General features: G+C 37.1%; 1 protein-coding gene across 1 annotated transcript; it reads right to left on the bottom strand.

Moving 5' to 3' along the window:
- Positions 1-51: 51 nt before the first annotated feature.
- On the bottom strand, positions 52-18,591 carry LOC117304379 (ornithine decarboxylase-like). The gene is made up of 13 exons (XM_033788795.1): positions 18,395-18,591; positions 10,330-10,466; positions 9,216-9,406; positions 8,804-8,900; positions 8,221-8,297; positions 7,466-7,638; positions 7,138-7,272; positions 6,048-6,213; positions 5,436-5,613; positions 4,662-4,795; positions 4,031-4,157; positions 2,772-2,859; positions 52-2,340 (listed from the first exon to the last, which is right to left on the bottom strand). The coding sequence occupies exons 3-13, from the start codon at positions 9,318-9,320 to the stop codon at positions 2,115-2,117; spliced, it is 1,506 nt and encodes a 501-aa protein (XP_033644686.1). The 5' UTR covers positions 9,321-9,406; positions 10,330-10,466; positions 18,395-18,591; the 3' UTR covers positions 52-2,114.
- Positions 18,592-19,321: the final 730 nt, after the last annotated feature.

The following is a 19,321-nucleotide window of genomic DNA, read 5'->3' as shown; positions in this document are numbered from 1 at the left end:
ACAGAAAGTAGAAGACAAGTTTTAAAAATCAAATGCACACACAACAGAAAATTCCCTGCAACAAAATCTTTTAATAAATTGTACCAGTTACCTCGTGCACAATCAACCAATAATAAATTCAAACTCAAATAACTACAAAATAATGCAAGTACATATTTTTGATAATTAACCTCACAAAAATGGTCCAAACTGAATCAAACTGAAAACGTGTGCATTGTTATACGATTTTGAATCCAAATAGAGAAAAGACACACCACCCACAGCCGACACACATTGGAATTAGCATTTTTTTATGAATAAAAAGCAAAGTCAAAGATTATTCAATTTTTTTTACTACAAATCTGCTTCAAAATTTCTTTTGTTTCTGATTGATTTCCATTAGAAAATTAAAACTACTTTGCCTTATAAGAAGACGAGTCTAATCCATTTACTGCCCATTGACATCTTAACGAATCGTTATATTCTTTATATGCAGCAAATTCACACGCACAATGTACCATTTTAAACTATTTTTATATGAATGAGGCAAGTCAGCTGCAGTAAGAAAGATAATTTATTTCTGAACAAGTGACATGCAGCCACTATCCCATCCCCTCTCTTGACATTGGCTTCAGCTGAAGTTGTTTCTAAATGCAACTGCAATGTAAACAGTTTTAAAATTCATAATCAAATTATTTTAAGGTAGGAACTGCAAACAGCATAACTAAAACAATAATTTCAGCGACACTTATCAGAGTCAGATGAATAAGCACAACACTGTGCAGACGCAACTTAAGTCTAGTTTTCACTAGATCCCTAAAAAAAATAAACTAAAGGCTGGTTCGTACTTGTGCGAATTTTGACGTCCATGGCTGTTTTCGCAGCAAATAATTTCGCAGGAGTTGAACACATTTCAACTGTAGCAAATAATTCATTGTGAATTTGTGACGTCTATTTAAAAGTACATTTTTCACTTTTTTTTATGATCCATGCTTCAGGCGCCAAAAGACCAATAACAAGCAGTAAAACATGCACCAAAACGAGGAAACATTGTATTTGCGATTTTACAGCAACCTTGGCTGAGTAATGAACATCGCAGTTGAATGAAAACAATTGAGTGTCAAACAAAGATAACTGGCAACGTTTAAGTAATTGCAGCATGCGCAGGATTAACACAGGTTAATATATGTTTGGAACAAATTAAGTACAACTATATTATTTAAACAGTAGATATTAAAGCAGAATATGCTCTTCGCTTAAAGAGAATAACACTTTCTGAAATATTCCTATAAAGTACCTCTAAATATCAAAAGCAAACTTTGCTAATTTAAGTCAGACAAGTGGGTGCAATAGTTAAGTTGAGTGGATACGTAAAACTCAAAATACATTGGATTTTAGTTGGCAAATTTTTGCTATGCAAGGAGTTAAAGAGATGATAGTATTCAAACAACATTAAAGGCCAGTTTCTTGACTTATAATGAAAATACAGTTAGTATAGCACTAATCACACCCGATATAGCACTAATCACACCCGATATAGCACTAATCACACCCGATATAGCACTAATCACACCCGATATAGCACTAATCACACCCGATATAGCACTAATCACACCCGAAGGGGCATCGTGAAGTTCTCCTTAAATGTCTGCAGAGCTATGCTTGGAAAAATGGTCACACCTGAACAAAGAGGGCTAAGAAAAATATGGTTTAAAGCTTTATTTGAAAAAAACTACATCATACACCTTTAACATATCAACTAATACTTGAAAATCACTTGAAAGGGGGGGGGGTCTCAAAACTCAGAATGGTAAAACATTTTAATTTGACCAGTTCATTTGACCGCTGGAAGGTTCCACTGGAACGCTCAAAATACCAATGGTCATTGATGTAGGACTGCTCTCGTTCTTTGACACAATGATGCAGTTCAGCAAAACCAATGAACTGTGGGACTACACCAACGTAAACATTCTCTCGCGCCTAGAACGTCCCCCATTTTTGAGACGCTCCCTAAATCACATGTCAGAGCTTGCAAAACATCTTCAAAGCCAAGCAAACATTATTGATTTATGTAAATTATGCAAACATTATTAATTTATGTAAATTATGTTTAATCTTTTTGGTATAGAGCTGCATCAGAACTCTGGTCCAATCTCAGACCTGGCAAAGGAAGGAGTGTTTTCAACATCGGTACGGGAGATGAAAGTGGCTAACAGGGAGGTGTAGTGATCAGTAGTCAGCGGAGTGGCCGCATTCAGGGTTTTGTAGTGGTCGGTGGTCAATGGAGTGGCCGCATCCTTCAGGGTGGTGAACTTGCTAAGTGGGCTGGGATCATCTGCGAAGATATACTTCAGCAGGGGCCTGGTAACAAAACAATGTGTTTAAATGGGGTTACTTTCATAATTTGGGTAAAAATAATAGAGTGCATAACCCAGGATTTGGGATTCAATGGATGAGCATAAACCTGTGTATTAAGCAAAGTTGGGTTAAATAGGGTACATTTTACTGATCGGGGTATAAACCAAGTGTGGATAACCCAGAACATGGAATCCAATGGGTGAACATTAGTCTGTACACGTACACCACGACAACCGACAATTGGAATCAAATATGTTTTTACTCCGATGTGGATTTGTACACAGGGCAAACAACCAGTTCAGAATATTTCCAGTTCTCAAATTCTTTAGAAGTAATATAAAATAGAATAGCAGTTTTATTTTTACTCTTAATAAAAAAAGGTTGATTAAACACTTAAATACAGAATAAAATTAAAAGCAAAATGAGATGCTTACACGAGGGTGTCTGGAACAACGTAGTAGCCAGTTGGGCGCTTGAATCCATTGAACTCTGACCCTGCACACATGGTATACGCACCCATATCTGTTGGGACAAAAACAAAAACAATTGGGAAATTATAGCTGCATACTCATTTGGTTAGAATTCATCTCAACTAAAAACGCCTATTGAATGTAGTTCTTGTTTCACCTATATATTGAACACCAAAGACTCGACAAGATATGAGATAAATGAGATTAGTGGTGGTGCAGGTGACATTGACCCCTCACTGGTGAAGGAGTCTGATTTATTGATGTGTTGTCTACAAACGATGCATTTGGAGATGTTGGAACACCTGAAAGTTTCCTGTGGTAAAGGAGGATTAACATTAGCATTAATAAGAGGGACTTCTGCTCGGAAAATGAGATTCCTGAGACTTGGTTGCCATTTTTTCTTCCATTATTCTCTCGCAACTTGGACGACCAATTGTTGAGATGTACCAAGTGAGAATACTGGTCTTCAACAATCACCAATAGTGTCCAGTGTCTAAGATATCTCATGAGTGTCAGTTGATGCAAGTGGCTCAGAAATAGAGTACAGTTTGACTTCGTTCAGTCACGGTGACTCAGAGAGGGCAAGTATATATCATCATCGCCATGGCAATAAGCTGTTTCAAGATAAAGCAGACACAACACTATGACAATAAATTAGGTTTGGGTCAAAGCGACCACATACACCCAAACCAAACAGTGTCCACCATCACTCTAAGAAGAAAATTACATGTTTTGGCCAAACTGTAAATGCTACATAGACCATGGAGCAGTTTGCTACAAAAACAAACAAAAAACTTCTGCCATACACTCTCCAATTACTTTCCCCGTCAGCAACACGCACCTTTATAAAACATGCTCTAGTAATGATTTGTATATCCCTTTTTAATGCACATCTTACACTCTTCGCTACCATGGGCCCCGCCTCTGGAACTCTATTGATAGGTCTATTCACTCACAGTCCTCTGTTGGTCAATTTAAAGGCTACTTCAAAAACCACATTGTCTCTCATTATGTAATATAGTTGTGATTCTGTTGTCATCTTGGTTTAAATCTTTCGTCATGGGCGTCTTGTGGTTCTTGCATTGTATGTTTGTTTGTTATTTTGTTGGGGTGTTGGTTTGTTAGGGGTGTTTTTAAGTTAGTTTGTTTATTTGTGTTTGCTCTCCTCTCTCCATAAGCTTCATGAGAGATTTCCAAACTACCAGCATAGTCTTAGTACTGACCTTCATAAATCATCCATTCTCCGACCTCAAGCTCTGGCAGGAGACAGTGCTCGACGATACGGTCTAGCCCATCGCAAGAGGGTCCCCAGATACTGGTCGAATACTCCAGGCAGTTCTTGCTCCTCTCCTGTTACAAAGTAATAAATAAATAAACAAATAAATGACTAACTGATACATTGTTTGTTCTACTCTCTGATTGGCTAGAAAGTTCTTGCTCCTCTCCTGATGACAATGTTGAATAATATTGATTAATACAAATGAGAAAAGTGATGGATAATTTTGACTCTCTTTAATTTCTACTGGAATATTTCAAGGAGCACCAAGGCAACAAATACAGGTGTGGAGCAATTTTCTCTTTTGTAAAGTAAAAGGGCTGCAAATTATTATCAGAGCCCTTTGTCTTCTTAAAAATATATATATTAAAAGCATGTTTTGCAAGTTTTTTTTATCAATGCAAGTGGGTTTTGATCATCCCATAAAGATGGCGCATAGGGACATATTTAATCACTATGTGTTATGCGCTATATAAAATGGTTAATTAGTTGTTATTTTTATTATTTATCCCCTACACACTCATAAAATAACACAACTACTGCCCACAACTTTTTCCATTTTAATGAGAGTAAATTACCTTGAGGAGTTTGGGCATGACTGTAGCGTGATCATACAGCAAGCAATTAAACGAACCATAGACACCATCGTTAACATAGTACATGAACGCTGGTTCTTCACACTTGGAGGGAGCAACGGAGTTGGCGACCAGATCTGGAATTTCAAGGAGATTTATGTCTTAATACAAAAATAAACTTTACTTGAGATGTGTCTTTAGGCCATATCAGAATAAACAGCTGCCTGATACCTTAGATTGATACCTGTGATAGGAACAAGTGAGAACAAATGATGCCCAAAGCAACACCCTTGGCAACAGTTCTAGCTAGAGCTGCAGCTGCAAATTTAGATCCAACATTATTTATTTTTTTTTTAAGCAAAGGCTGTTCACGAAAGAAAGGAAGGACAATAACAAACTATTTTTGAAGACCAATTTAACAATGTCTTATCAGGGTTAACATCAGAAATAGCTATTTAGGCTCCAGTTTTCTTTTTATGATTAAAAAAGAAGTCTACAAATCTGACATGAAAACAAGTAGTATTTTGTTGAATGGATTGGTAATGTGTACAATTGTGTCTATCATGTCAGTTGATGCAAGTGGCTCAGAAATAGAGTACAGTTTGACTTCGTTCAGTCATGGTGACTCAGAGAGGGCAAGTATAAATCATCATCGCCATGGCAACAGATTATCATAAACACAAATTGTCGTGGCTTATGAATGAAGGTAGCCAGATTATAACCATTCATTCATTTTTATTTTTATTTTATTGATTTTGTTCACAGAACAGTTTTTACCTTTAGACTCCTCGACAGAGAATGTCTGAATGTCGCGAGCAACCATACGCTTGGATGTGATGTTAACGCAAAGAGTGAACGCAGACGCCACATAGAAACGTCCTGGTTCCGCGATGATGCGAACTCCGCTACTGGCTGGAAAATGTTCATTGAGGCCAGCGTTGATCACGTGCGCAAACTGAAAGGAAAATTTTAACAATTTTAACCACTTTGAAAGGATATTATGCCGTTCTTATTAACTGAACTTTATTTTAAAATCCAAAGACAAGGAAGCTTACAATATACACAGAGATATAAAATTCACTGTTTGACTTGGCCTAACAGAAATTTACTATTTTTATACATTTTGCTCTATAGACCCAAAACACTACACAATGCATGCCCAACCTGCGATTTAAATACAACCAAGACTGGGTTTAAATGTCTTACTTTTTTTTATCCTGGAAAGCAAGTTGACATTAGCTCCTTTAGGTGAGCTCAAAATTCACACATAAAATAGAGAGCCCACACCGCAATAATGAGAATTCAGGGCTTGCACAGTAAGTGGGGATGGTTATCGTGAGTGCAGAAATCGGTAGTAAGCAGAGTCATGAAAATGGACCTGAACTTTACCTCTTCAAATGGAATAGCTGCAGAAGCCTGGCCAGGGTAACCCCCTCCGATATCCAACAGATCCATCCTGATTCCAAGTTGTTCACCGTAATCAAAGATGGTACGGGCAGACTGGATAGCATCGGCAAATGCACCCGAGTGACGGCAACCACTCCCAACATGGAAGCTTAACACAAAACAATCACCAAGCAAAGTTTAATCAATTTCAAACCTCTAGATTTCAGTCGTGATATTTGACTCGTTAAGAATAATATATATAAACTTTGATCCAAGTACAAAGGCGGATCTACATAGTATAGGCTTTAAAGACATTTACAGGTTATTTAGTCACTCATAACAAAATAATGATAAAAAGAGTCTTATAAAATGCAGTATTGCTGCAAAAACGGCCTCGAAGCGCTGTGTACAAAACAAAGCATGATAAAAAGAACAAAGTCAATAGCAGATTGTTGTTTACAAATTACAACATACTGATAAGAGGAGAAAATACAATAATAAGTATTACGTCTCAAAGGCTAATTAAGGGATAAAATAATGGTAAACAGAAAAGGCAAATTATAATAATAAGACCAAATTGATTAAAAATCGGGATACAAGACAAATAAGGTGCACCACAGCCAGGGCTGAGATTTGATAATATAATAATACAAAATTGGTATTTATATAGTGCCTTTAGCAAAGGTCAAAAAGCTGAACAATTAAACAAAATCAATGCAAAGAAACAAGAAAAAACAAAACACAAAATAACAAAGGATTAGAAACGAGGCCGACAGAATTTGATGAATTTAAAGCTCCTGAAAGACGACTTATGGGCATAGGTTCCCTCAGATTCTGGAACTGAAACCTGACAAGACGTTACAATACAGGTCGTTTCAGACTCTAGATAACACCAGAAATAAAATACTACATCATGTTCGGACACAATGCAAAATATTTCTTTCTTTTTCGAACATACTTTAAGGAAAATTTAAGACCCTTAAAGATTTTCAGAGAGACTGATAAATCCTGGGGGAAAAAACACAAACCACTAGGCCTAAGTAGGCTCTTCACAAAACTCAACCTGCCCCCAATATTGAGAATAGTAACTCACCTGACACCCACGACGTCAAGGTCCAGCTCTTTGGCCAAATGCAGTAGGTATGGAGCCCTCTTGGGATGGCAGCCATACTTGAGACCCAGCTGACACTGAGCTGTGGAGTCATCAGTCAAGATACGCAGCACAAGGCTGTGGTAGATAACAACAAACAAAGCTTTAAAAAAACACGTACTTTCCTTTTTAATGAGTTAGCTTTGCTATGAAAACATAGGTTGATGAATCATCGAACATGTATGCTTCATTTTTGAAAAGGCACAAACGCAACATTTTGTGGAAGAAAAAACAAAATGAGCCGAAAAAGCAAGACTAGTTTGAACTTTACCGTGCTTCAGGGAAGACTTTCTTTATCTTGTGGAGCTCCTCCTCATTGTCAAAGGTCATGAGGTCAACGCCCTTCTGGGCGGCAAATTTCAAATGAGAGCGCTGCTTGCATGGGTTGGCAAAAATGATTCGGGACGGAGCCACACCCAAGTTCAGTACCATCTGAATTTCACTCTGTTTGGTGGAAGAAGAAACTCATGTTAAGCAGATAAAAGAAAAGGTCACATTTTATTTATTCCCTGCAAAAACTAGCGGAATACCATTCACAAATTGTACATGTGACATGGTAGTTTGGCTGGTAACCTTATTCTGATAAGCATAATTTGTTGTGCTTGGCAAATCAGACTTTTAGATTTGTGAGTGGGTGCTCTGGATGTCAGTATCCATTTCATCAAACTCAATCAAAAACTGTACGATGGTTTTTGTAGGATTTGAGGGTGGTTACGGTTAATAAAGCTTTGCAATTGATGTTGAAGGCTCAGATTATAAAATAGAGTACAGTTTGACTTCTTTCAGTCATGGTGACTCAGAGAGGGCAAGTATATATCCTCATTGCCTTAGCAACAGTCAACATTCAATACAAACTTATGAGATAATGGTCAATATTAACATATTTTTCGAAAAAGCAATCTTGTATGTACGATCAGCTTTTATATATCGTGGCTTGCAGTGTATTTTGTACAAATAAATTTAATGTAATTTTGGTAAATTTGGTATAAAGGCCGAATTGAATTTCGAAGAGAATTGTATTCCTACCTTACTGGCACAGTCAAAGTTGGTCTTCAGCCCAGCCAGAAGTTTCACAACAGAATGATCAGGGTTGCACTTCACAGCTAAAAATATGAACAATTAATTGTTAGTATCGTCATTAAACATTACAACCAAAGCCTGTGTAACTTCAATTGATGTCTACAGCCACCACAAACTCATACTTAGTATTTTAACAACTCTGTATTCCCAATGATTATTTCACAAGAGCAAATTTTGAGTTGAGCGAAAAGTTAATTACACAATTTGTTTCACACACATGAAAATTGAACGGAGCTTTATATGGATTAAGAAAATTATAAGGACAATTCTCTACTAGCCCATATAGCTTGCGTACAATAGTCTTCACTTAATCATACCACAGGGTCTCTAGCAGTAACAATAACCTGCTTACTAAAAAAAATAAGTCTAACCGATGTCATCCAAATACTGATCTCGCATGACCGGGAAAAGAAAATGTGTTTAAATGTAGTTTATTTTATGTTCATATTCAATTCTTTTTTATCTATTAATGCTTTTTTTTTTTACAAAGCAGTTTATTTCCCATTAACTTTTGGTTTTAAATACTTACCATAAAATGGCTCAACACGTGGCAATGATTTGAGCCATTTTTTGTGTTTGACAACCACATCTCCGAGGTCTCCAATGAAAAAAGCATCATCTGGATCCTGCATAAAGAAAAACACAAAACCAGTTATTTATAATAAAAAAAATCACTCAAACTTCCCCACAGTTCAACAAGAACTTCCTAACTCCCACAAATTTCCACGAGAACTTCCAACTTTCCCTAAATTTCCAATAGAAATTCCTGACTTCCTAGCAAAGGGCAAACAACCCAGAATTACATAAAAAGACAATCTTGTCCCAGTACTAACGCTACCCACATCAGTAAAAGAGAAAGATCAGACTATTCCAATGATGGTAAGATAAAACAAGATTGCTAAATCTTTAAATTAGAGTGGAAAGATTTGAAAGGGGCAAACCTCTCTGTCCGTAGAGTCCGAAGCTTTTTTCTGGACAATGTCAGTCACAGTTGTGCCCCTTCTGTATACCTCGGCCTCAAGATCCTGGGCCGTGAAACGCTCCATTGCACTCTTTTTTTTTTACAAGTTGAAAACACTCCTCCTTTTTGAGGTTTACCAGTGGTGGCGATCTTTATGAAATTCGAAGAAGGCTGTAACATAATAAATAAAAAAGGAAATCATAATTAGAACTAATGATTTTTCAGAGGAAATAAAGTGATTATTTAATACAATGGGGTGAGACAAATTTTCCTTATGATTTAAAGTAACTAGGTTTTTTCTTTATTCAAGCTGATAAAACAGCATATGCTGCGCAATCAATAAAGTATCGTCTATAAGCAGTACTGCAATTCTCATCAAACAAAAATTGATCGCTGCAATTAATATTGGTTTTGAGAAAGAGGGGTATACGTAAATGAGTGCACAGGTCACAATATTGATTATGCTTCCTTCCTCCGAGTAGATAGACCATATGGTACCTTTTCACTTTTTATTTGTGATTCAGCCAACTACTAACATGCTGCTTGACACAAATCTAAGCTTACACAGTGCCTTTTCATGCTTAGAATCTTTTTCTTTCTTCTTTGCTGAGGCAAGGAAACATTCAATAAATGACTCTTGAGTCGGATTGCTTTTGAATTGGAATTATTTTTATCGTAATGGTTAACGACATTGAAAGTTTAAACATTGCTTCGACTTAGAAGCAAGACCAAGATTAACAGAAAAACAAAAATTATTTGCAAGATATTTGGTTCTTATGACAGAAGTAGAACCATTGAATCAAGTACAACAAGGGCTTTCTCCAGAAGACGATCAGAGCATACTGATCGAAACGTCGAGTTGAAACCAACGGTTCTTTTGAGAACCACCCCAACTCAATAGAGATAGTCATTACATGGTGTTACTGCAAACCTTTCCATATAACACGGGCTGACTTAAATGTACACAATGTGTAGGGTTTTTCAATCTATCTTATCACAGTTTCTCTAATTTTCCCAAAGGCAAACATTTTGAAATGAGAGTAAAGTAGGAGGAACATCTTGCCTGAAATAAACTTTGTAAAGCGGGTACTTACACTGAGAAGTGAAACCTAAGGGTACCCAGCAAATATCAGCTGGGGTCCCACTCTGGCTCCAAATTGAAGTCCAACGGCTGTCCTAGGTGCTCAGATCCTTCTGGTTCGACAGTCCAGTATGTGTTACAGAAACCCCCCTAGAACAAGAAAACATCAAAACTCATCGTTAGTCGTCACGGCCGAGTAAAAAAAATAAACATGTTTAGCATCGCCCCCGGCTTCCTTTTGCGAGGCTGCTTCTTTATTTCCTTTTTTTATGGATTTGTTTGTAAAAAGGGAAAAAAGCAATTTATTTTATATTTAACAATCTCAGCAAATAAAAATTCTGTTTTAAATACCCCGGATAACTTTCCGTATGGCGCCACCACTTTTTCACTCATTTTTACAAAAATGGATATATCAATCAGGTAAATTAGATACTATATTATTTTATTTCGAATGAAAAAGTGATGGCGCCATACGGAAACTTTTCCAATACCCCCCCCCCAAAAAAAAAAACTTCCTTGCTTTGACCTTCAATGTGTTTTCTTCAATCAATGTCTTGTCCAACATGTGTTGATGTGTTGTGTTGTGTGATTGAACAGTAGTAGGGATGTCAAAACGGGTCACGTGACACGCGTAAAAACGGCGAATTTTTTCACGTCCAGTGTCAATGTTTCATCTTCCAAAAATTATTTTAACAAAATGGAGGAGAATAAAATTTTTTTAAACAAAATGAATGTATTAAGATCACTTTGATGTAGTACTTGATTGAATTTGACACTTACTATAATTTTAGTTTTCTAGAATAGGGCAATTTAAAAACGTACTTTGCGCTGAAAACATCGCTTTTCTGCGTCCCGTCGATTTATTAACTTTTTGTTTCCGAGCGTGATGAAGTTTTTCGTTGTTGTTGTAGTCTCACCAAATATGTCCCAATATTGTCATACTTCCCCTTAAAATGAAGCTTAGATGTTTATCTTTTCATCTTTAACCCGGGTCAGGGCGATAAACATGATCTTGAATTAATAAAACACCGAACAAATGTAGCGTTTGATTAAACGCAATGAGAGCCTGTCAGCCCGCGATACAGTTGCATACCGTTGGAAAGCCCCATTCGTGATCTAACGAATGACAGCAGTGTCAAAGTTCAAGAACGAGGCAGTTTCCGATGAAAGCGCAATCAACACGAGGGGTTGCTCAAGTTTATGCACCTATCCGGTACAGAGGTTGTGTATACAGCTAGTTGTCTGGTTTCCACCTCTTGTAAAGAGTAACGCATGCAGCACACGGCAAAGCTGTTTACGGGGTGACGTCATTGGGCCGAAACCAGACTATTGTATGCTGCGCAGTGGTTTTGCAAAATGGAGACTACAGCGCCGCGTCCCCCGTGAGAAGGCCGGTTTATAGTCGGTCGCGCGACGGAAGACTTGCGCGCAATCCTAAGACTGAGGCCTAAAAACCATGTCTTTTTATGATCGCGCGTCAAGATTTCCGACGCCCGACCATCGGGCTTGAGTGTGCATTGTTGACGTTTCCAAGGTTATAATCGGACGTGTGGAAAGTGTCGCAAGTATTGTTTACAAAAATTGAAGAATAGCAGCGGGAATTTTAAATTGTTTATAGAGAAATTTTGGGTGTTTATAGAGTGTATTCATATTATCTTTGAAAAACAAACTTTTGTGTTGATTTTTGTACTCTTTCAGTGTCATTAGTGTTCAGTTTTCAGAATTCAGTTCTCATTTTTCAATTTTACTAAACTTCAGCTGTGTTGTTTATCTTTTTTGACATTTAAATATTGAGCAGTTTTATTGTTATCTTGTTGCTTTACAACTTCAATTTTAAATTTAACTTAGTAACTTAGCTGTGCTATTTAGCATTTTTGACATTTATACTAATTTATTGAGAAGTTTTATTGTTATCTTGTTCTTGTTGGTTTTCAGTTTTCAATTTTAATAACCTGTGTTTCATTTTTAATTTAACTAACAACTTTACTGTGTTGTCTAGCATTTTTTACTTAATAATATTAAAAAGTTTTATTGTTGCTCTTCAGCATTTCTCCATCTTCAATTTAACTTAGTAACTTTGCTGTTGTTGTTTAGCATTGTTTTCATTTAAATTGGGAAGTTTTATTATCTTGTTGATTTCCACTTTTCAATTTTCAATTTAACTTTTTTTTAATTGTAGCTCTGTTAATTATTATTATTTTTTTACATTTAAATTTTGAGAACTTAATTGTTATCGTCTTTCCATTTTCAATTTCACTTAGTGATTAGTAGCTTTGCTGTGTTATTTTTTAGATTTAAATTTATATTTAATACTGAGAAGTTTCTTATCCTAATCCTGTTGGTTTTCTGTTTTAAATTTAAGTTAACTTTGCTTTGTTATTTATCTGTTTTGACAATAAAACTGTTGAGAAATTTACTGTTATCTTGTTGGATTAATTGGTAATGGCTAGTTTTGAGTATTCTTGTGATGAAGTTGGCATTAGTTTGAGTGATTTGAACAGTATGAAAGCTGGTAAAGGGGATGAGATTGTTGTTGTCAAGAAGGAATTAGAGAGTTTGAAAAATGGATTTGTGTTCGGTATGTGGGATGAACTGATGGTTGAGGAAAAGAAGGTGAGTTGTCGAAGAAATGTGATTGAGAAAATGAGAGAAATTGTGTGTAAGTTTTTTGTGTATGAGAAAAGTGTGAAAGCATTTGAGAACAGGCTAGTGCGTGTGATTGCAGCCAGGAAGCGGGATCGGAAGGTAGGCAAGGAGCAGGTTAGACAATTGATGGAGAAGTGTTTCTGTGAGTGTGAGCGACTGCATACAGAGAATGTTGATGAAGCAAGTACAAGTGAGATGAGGCAAAGTGATGTTGTTAAGAATTTGAAAATGAAAGTTGAAGTGTTAGAAAGAAAGTGTGAGGAAAACAGGGGCATAAAGGATGCATTGCGTGAAGTCAGTGAGGAAAAGAAGATGTTGGTGGAGGAATCAGAGGTTGAGAAAAAGAGAGTGGATGAGCTTGTAATGGAAGTGGAAAAGTTGAAAGCAGAGAAGAAAGTGAAATGTATGCAACTGCAAATGATGAAGAAAAAGGAAAGGAGCTCGAAGGTACTTGTGGAGAAGATAAGAACTAAGAGTACAAAGAGATTGAAGAGGTGTAGAGAACTAGGGCGTCGATTGGCTGTGAAGGAGAAAGTGGAGGTGAAGTTTAAGGCAGAGAAAGAATACAAGTTAAGAGAAAAGGAGTTGAGGAAGCAGCTAGGTTTGTGTAAGGTAAGAGCAGATGAAGCGGTTGCCAAGGAAGAGTGTGAGAGAAAGAGAAAGTTAAATGGGCAAAAGCTGATGTCGAAGAAGAAGGTACAAGTCAAGAGGTTGCAAAAGAGTGTGAGAAGTTTGCGTAGAGAACTAAAGGATGCAAATGAGGAATGCAGAAGCTTGACAAATGATAAGATGGAGATAGAGGAGAATGTTGATGATAGAGTACAAGAGTGTGTGAATGAGTTTTTGAATTCCGGAGTGTGTACTTTTAAGAATGGCATGTATCAGGATTGTATTCGTGAAGTGTATCAGGACTTGATGACAATGAATGTGGGTGCCAGGAATGTAGAGCATGTGATTCGAACTGTGTTGTCAAAGCTAACCACAATGAATGAGAAAGAGGTGAGACTACCGAAAGAGACTTTTGCGAAGACTATGCTGCTTGAAGCTCGAGCGTTAGCACAGATGCAATGCGTATCCGAGGTAACCGGTAGTGATGGCCCTGTCACTTTGTGTACAGATGCTACAACAAAGTGGGGCTATCACTATGGAACCTATGATATGTCATTGTCATCTGGGAAGATGCTAACGCTTGGGCTCCGACCAATGGTGTGTGGAAGTGCCGAGAAAACGTTGGATGGGTTTAAGGAGATTGTGGATGATATTGTAAAGTGTGCAAAAGAAGGGAGTGAAAAGGTGAATGAGATTGTGCGACAAGTGAAGAACACGATGAGTGACCGGCATGCAGTGGAGAAGAAGTTCAATGGGATGTTGAAGGAGTACAGAGCGGGCATCTTGCCAAAGGTAGTTGAAGGTTGGGGTGAAATGAGTGAGGGTGAAAGAGGCAGCATGAAAATGATGAATAATTTCTTCTGTGGGATGCATTTCGTTGTGGGCTTGGCAGATCAAGCTGTTGCGTGTCTGAAAGTGTGGGAAAAGGATGTTTTCGGTGCGAAAAAAGTGGGAAGTACGAGTCTGCCTGGTAGCAGTAGTGGTGGTTGTGGAGCAGAGCGACTGGTAAGAACAGTGTGTAAGAGTGTGCAGGAAAGAGCGTGTGAGAAGTCTGGTAAGCCAGTGTATTTCCGTGTGTTTCTGGAGAGTGAATGCGGAATGGATGCGGTACCCCTTGCACCATTTAGAGGCAATAGATTCAACATCTTGTTTCATAATGGTGCAGGGGTGTATCATCTCTATCCGCACTTGCTTGAGTTTTTTGATCGTGTGAAGAATGAGAATAAGCTGATGCGAGCTGTGTACGAAGATTTGAAAGTGGATGAGTACAAGACTGAAGTGAGAGCGTTAGGCTTAATTGATAAGATTGTGACTGCGCCTCTGTGGAAAGTGTTGAACATCAAGGAGCATGTGATTGGAATGAATGAACGATATGAGCAAATGATCAAGTGTTTTGAGACGTGGAGTGAAGATGCAAGTGAAGTTGTTCATGGTGAAGTAAGGATGTTTCAGGATGTGAAGGTTGAGGTGGACTCTGTGTTTGATAGCTTGGTAACACCGTGTGAGAATGATGATGCCTGTAAGGAAGTCCTCCAGTGTCTGTTTGGTGTGTTTGTCAAGCTGGGAAGAAGAATGTTGGAGAGCCAGATCAGCGGTGGAGTGTTTGAGAACATGGATGAGCAAATGATGTATGAAACTAGAAGTGTGCCAAGGACGAATGTTGATGTGGAGCGTGACTTTGGTATGTTTGACCGATTGTTGAGGGAGAAGCCAAGAGCGACTGAGTATGCGATTGAAAGTTTGATCATGTGTAGGAGAAATCGAATGAGCGAGTGGCGAGACAACCTTTGTGAAGATGAGAAGAGCAAGATGATAAGGATAGCACAGGAGTCTGTGAAGGAGCAAAGGGAAGAGATGTGTGAAAGGCGAAAAAGAAGGTTTGAAGAAAGGGAAAAGGCTATGCGTGAGAAAAAGGAGGGTGCAGAGAAGCGTGAACAGCGAGAGAGAGAGACCATCAGAAAAATTGTGTTAGATATGAATAGTGATGGTCCTTTGTGGTTGAGTGTGAGAGATATGGAGACAAGTTTGCGAGGTAAGAATGAAAAAGAGCAGGAACACCTAGTAAAAGTGCAGATGAGATACAGGAAGAAAGTAATGAAAGATGAACACTCAAAGGATGGTCTACTGAATATGTCAAGTGCGGGGAAGCAGCTGAGTGTTAAGCAAATGATAGAAAACATGAAGAAAGTGCTTGGTGTACATGCAGTAAGTGAGGATGAACATACGAATGATGCAGGTGTGAAGGATGGTGCAAGTGATGGTAAGGATAATGATGAAGGTATTGGTGCAAAGCGTGCAAAGAGGAGCTTGAAAGTTGATGAGATGATTGGGCGTTTGTTGATGCATACAACGGTTTGTGATGAATTGAAAGAAGAGACAGTGTGTGTGATATTAGAGAAGAGAAGAGGGAAGTATGTGTTTAAGTATGATGGGTCAAAGGATGAGTTTGAGTACAGTCAGAAACAGGTAAAGGAAGATTTTGATAATGGTGATTTGAAAGAAATAGATGTAGGTGTAACAGAAGCAATGGGTCGTGACATCAAGTATATGTGGCTGGATGATGATTTGAATGAGATGTGGTACAGAGGTCGAGTAATTGATGTGGAAGGTGATGATAAATGTGTTGTTGCATACGATCCAGTGGAAGGTGATGATAATGGTGATGATGATGATGACATGTCGAGTGAAGTTTTGGTGGAGAATTTGATTGATGATTACAGGAAGCGTGAGGTAAGATTTGTGTGAAACTGGTTTGGATGTAAGAGTGCAGTGGCGTATCAAGTAATTGTAATTTAGTAATTAACCAAAAGGTTGCACTTGTCCATTTGAAAGTGTCTTGGGGTATCCAGAGCAAATTAAACACAGTTCAGTTTTTCTTTGATTTTTAATTAACATTTACTTTTATTAATAACGAACTTTAAGTTTAACACATATTTTCTACAACAACTGCCCTTATTTTGATGAAAATTCTTGAAACAGCAATTACACCTAATTTGCATATTTAAAAAAAAAATAACAAATTTAATTAATTAACAAATTAGTTGGTGGATATTGTTTTTGCATACATATCCTAAAGGTATCTTGCTTTCCTATTCCTGGTCCAAAAATGAAGGTGGTGACATGTTTACTTTTTGAGATATTCCTTTTTGAAAACGCGAGTTTATTATAGAACGGGATTCAAATTACCACCAATTATGCATAATTTGCATATTTAAGAAACAAAACAATAAATAAGATAATGTTTTTTTTGTTTTTTTGTTAAATTATCTGAAATGAATCTCACTTTCCTATTCCTGCTCCAAAAATGAAGGTAGTCAGACATTTACTTTTTGAGATATTCCCTTTTGAAAACACAAGTTTATTCATTGTTTATTTATAAAACCGGGATCAAATTACCCGCAATTAGGCATAATTTGCATATTTAAAAAACAAACAATAAATAAGATAATGGATTGTTATTGTTGTTCTTTATTTACTTTTGAGGCACCTGACTTTTCTATTAGTGCTCCAAAAATGAACATTGTCAGACATTTACTTTTTGAGATATGTTCCTTTGAAAACATGGGTTTGTTCAATGTTTGGTTGTTTGTTCATTAAAGCCATGAAAGTCAATATTCACACCTTTCACTAATCCCTCGGGACTTTAGGTCTTTCTTTGAAATTTGTTAATTTAAATTCCTTGCAATCAAATTGTTTAATTTCTTCTATTCTCATAAAACTTTTTGCAAGGAAGTAATATATTTAGGTTTTGTGCGACTTGAAACCTTAGTTTGTTAATTAGGACCCTGATAACATTGTTATTTGTTTGTTTATTGTTTACGTTAGTTGCTATTAGCAACGGCCTTGTTGAAGTTGACCTGTAAATTAATCATAACTTTGGAATCCCTTGACCGATTTTCTTCAAACTACCACCTAACAACTCCTATCACTGTGTTCTTTCATTATAGCCACATTGCAAAGCAAAGAAAAAAACATTCAAATTTCAACTGACATCCCTAACAGTAGTAAAAACTCCAAAAACAATGGATATTTGGAATTTGAAAAAGCATGGTGGGCAACTTGAAAATAAAAATATCAACAAAAAGCCCCACCTTTTTGTTTGACTTAGAAACTAGATGCTAAACATGTTTCTCCCTTTTATACTCGACCTAATTTGTCTGCAAGTTGTTTGATCAGTACTAAAAAAGTGGTTGGAAAGCTTCAACTTTTATTCCTCATGTTCCTGTCTCAGTCTGTTCCAACCTGTAAAAACCCTTTAAAATGAGGTTCTCACATTATTTGTCAAAAAAATATTTAATTTTCCAGTTTGAATTATTTTTATCTCTTTTAAGCCGACAGGAAAATTTGACATAGTATTTCATTTTAAATCTTATTTAGCTCTTTTGCTTTACTTTTTATTTAGGCCTAAACAATTTCATCATTTGGTTGATGACAATCTAAATCTAATTAAAGTTTAAATCTGTACAAACTACAAAGACAGAAAGTCCCAGACATGCCAGAGAGATTGTTTAATTTTGACCCAGGCATTCAGTGACCTTTCCAAAAAACCTCTCGGCTTTAACATGTTTAATATTACCTACCTCCATGATATTACAACCAAGCAGACCTTAACATTCTTCACATATTTTACTGACTACATGAGCAACTCCCCTTCCTACGTATGGCTACTTATCATTGACAAAATGGCCGCCAACCAACCCGCCGTCCACACACGTAACACACGTAAAGCGTTGCAACCCATGTGCAACAAATAATTATCTCACATGTGGAAACCGGTCGGCATATTTTCCATTTATCCGTAAAGACTCAAGAAAAATACTTACCAATATTGAGGGCTCCGAGTGGCACAAGGGGTTGCTCCGCCGACGAGGAATTTTGGCGGTTGAAATGGACTCTAAGGGGAGAAAAACATCAAGTTTTTGGGGTGAAATGCAGCAGGTTTTCACTGAATCTTTGCTGTCGTTACAGAAGCATGGTGAAAGAGACCGTATGAACGTGTGTGTGACTACGGCGCACAATCCGCGCGCAACTGATTGATCTTTTTACTCACTACTTAACCTAGATATCAAGCTTTAAAAAGTAGGTCCCAATGGCCAATGATTTTACATTTTCGAACACCTCTACTTTAAAATAAAGGTGCCTTATCTCATACTTGTTGAAAATAGTAGTATTAATTTGGGACTAGTTTTAAATATTTTGCGAATAGTTTAGTTTCTTCAGAGCTTTAAAATCTGGGCGTGGAATTTCTAAGATTCCTCCGCCTCAATCTGGCATGCACGTTATCTAGGGAACTATTTCTATAAGTTCATAGAATATAATAACGGATGATTCGATTGGTCATCATCAAGGATGGGAAGAAAATTTATCAAATCAAGGTCATCATCAAGGATGGGGGAAAAAAATTCATCAAATCAAGGAACAGATGAAAATTTCCCTTACAACAACGACATGAAGAGAGATTATTCCTTGTTTGCTGGGCACCATGATCAGCCCCCTCCCCCATCCACACCATGAACTAATAGCAAATTCATGCCCTCCTGTTTACCATCGAATTCGAAAGTTTACAGACCCATCTGATTCAATATTTCTTACATGAGACAAAAAGAAAAAGGAAAATCGGGGAAATGCATTAAATTAATGTGTAATCCGTGACGATCGCGCGCAAAGTTTTGAAAACATCATTAAGAAGACGTATTATATGGAAAATCGGGTTTTATAAAACAATAATGCGAATTAAAGTGCCCTCCTGG

The sequence above is a fragment of the Asterias rubens genome, chromosome 21 (genome assembly GCF_902459465.1).
Source record: "Asterias rubens chromosome 21, eAstRub1.3, whole genome shotgun sequence".
NCBI lineage: Eukaryota > Metazoa > Echinodermata > Asteroidea > Forcipulatida > Asteriidae > Asterias > Asterias rubens.
Note: the sequence above shows the minus strand (reverse complement) of the source record. Positions and strands in the feature narration are given on the sequence as shown.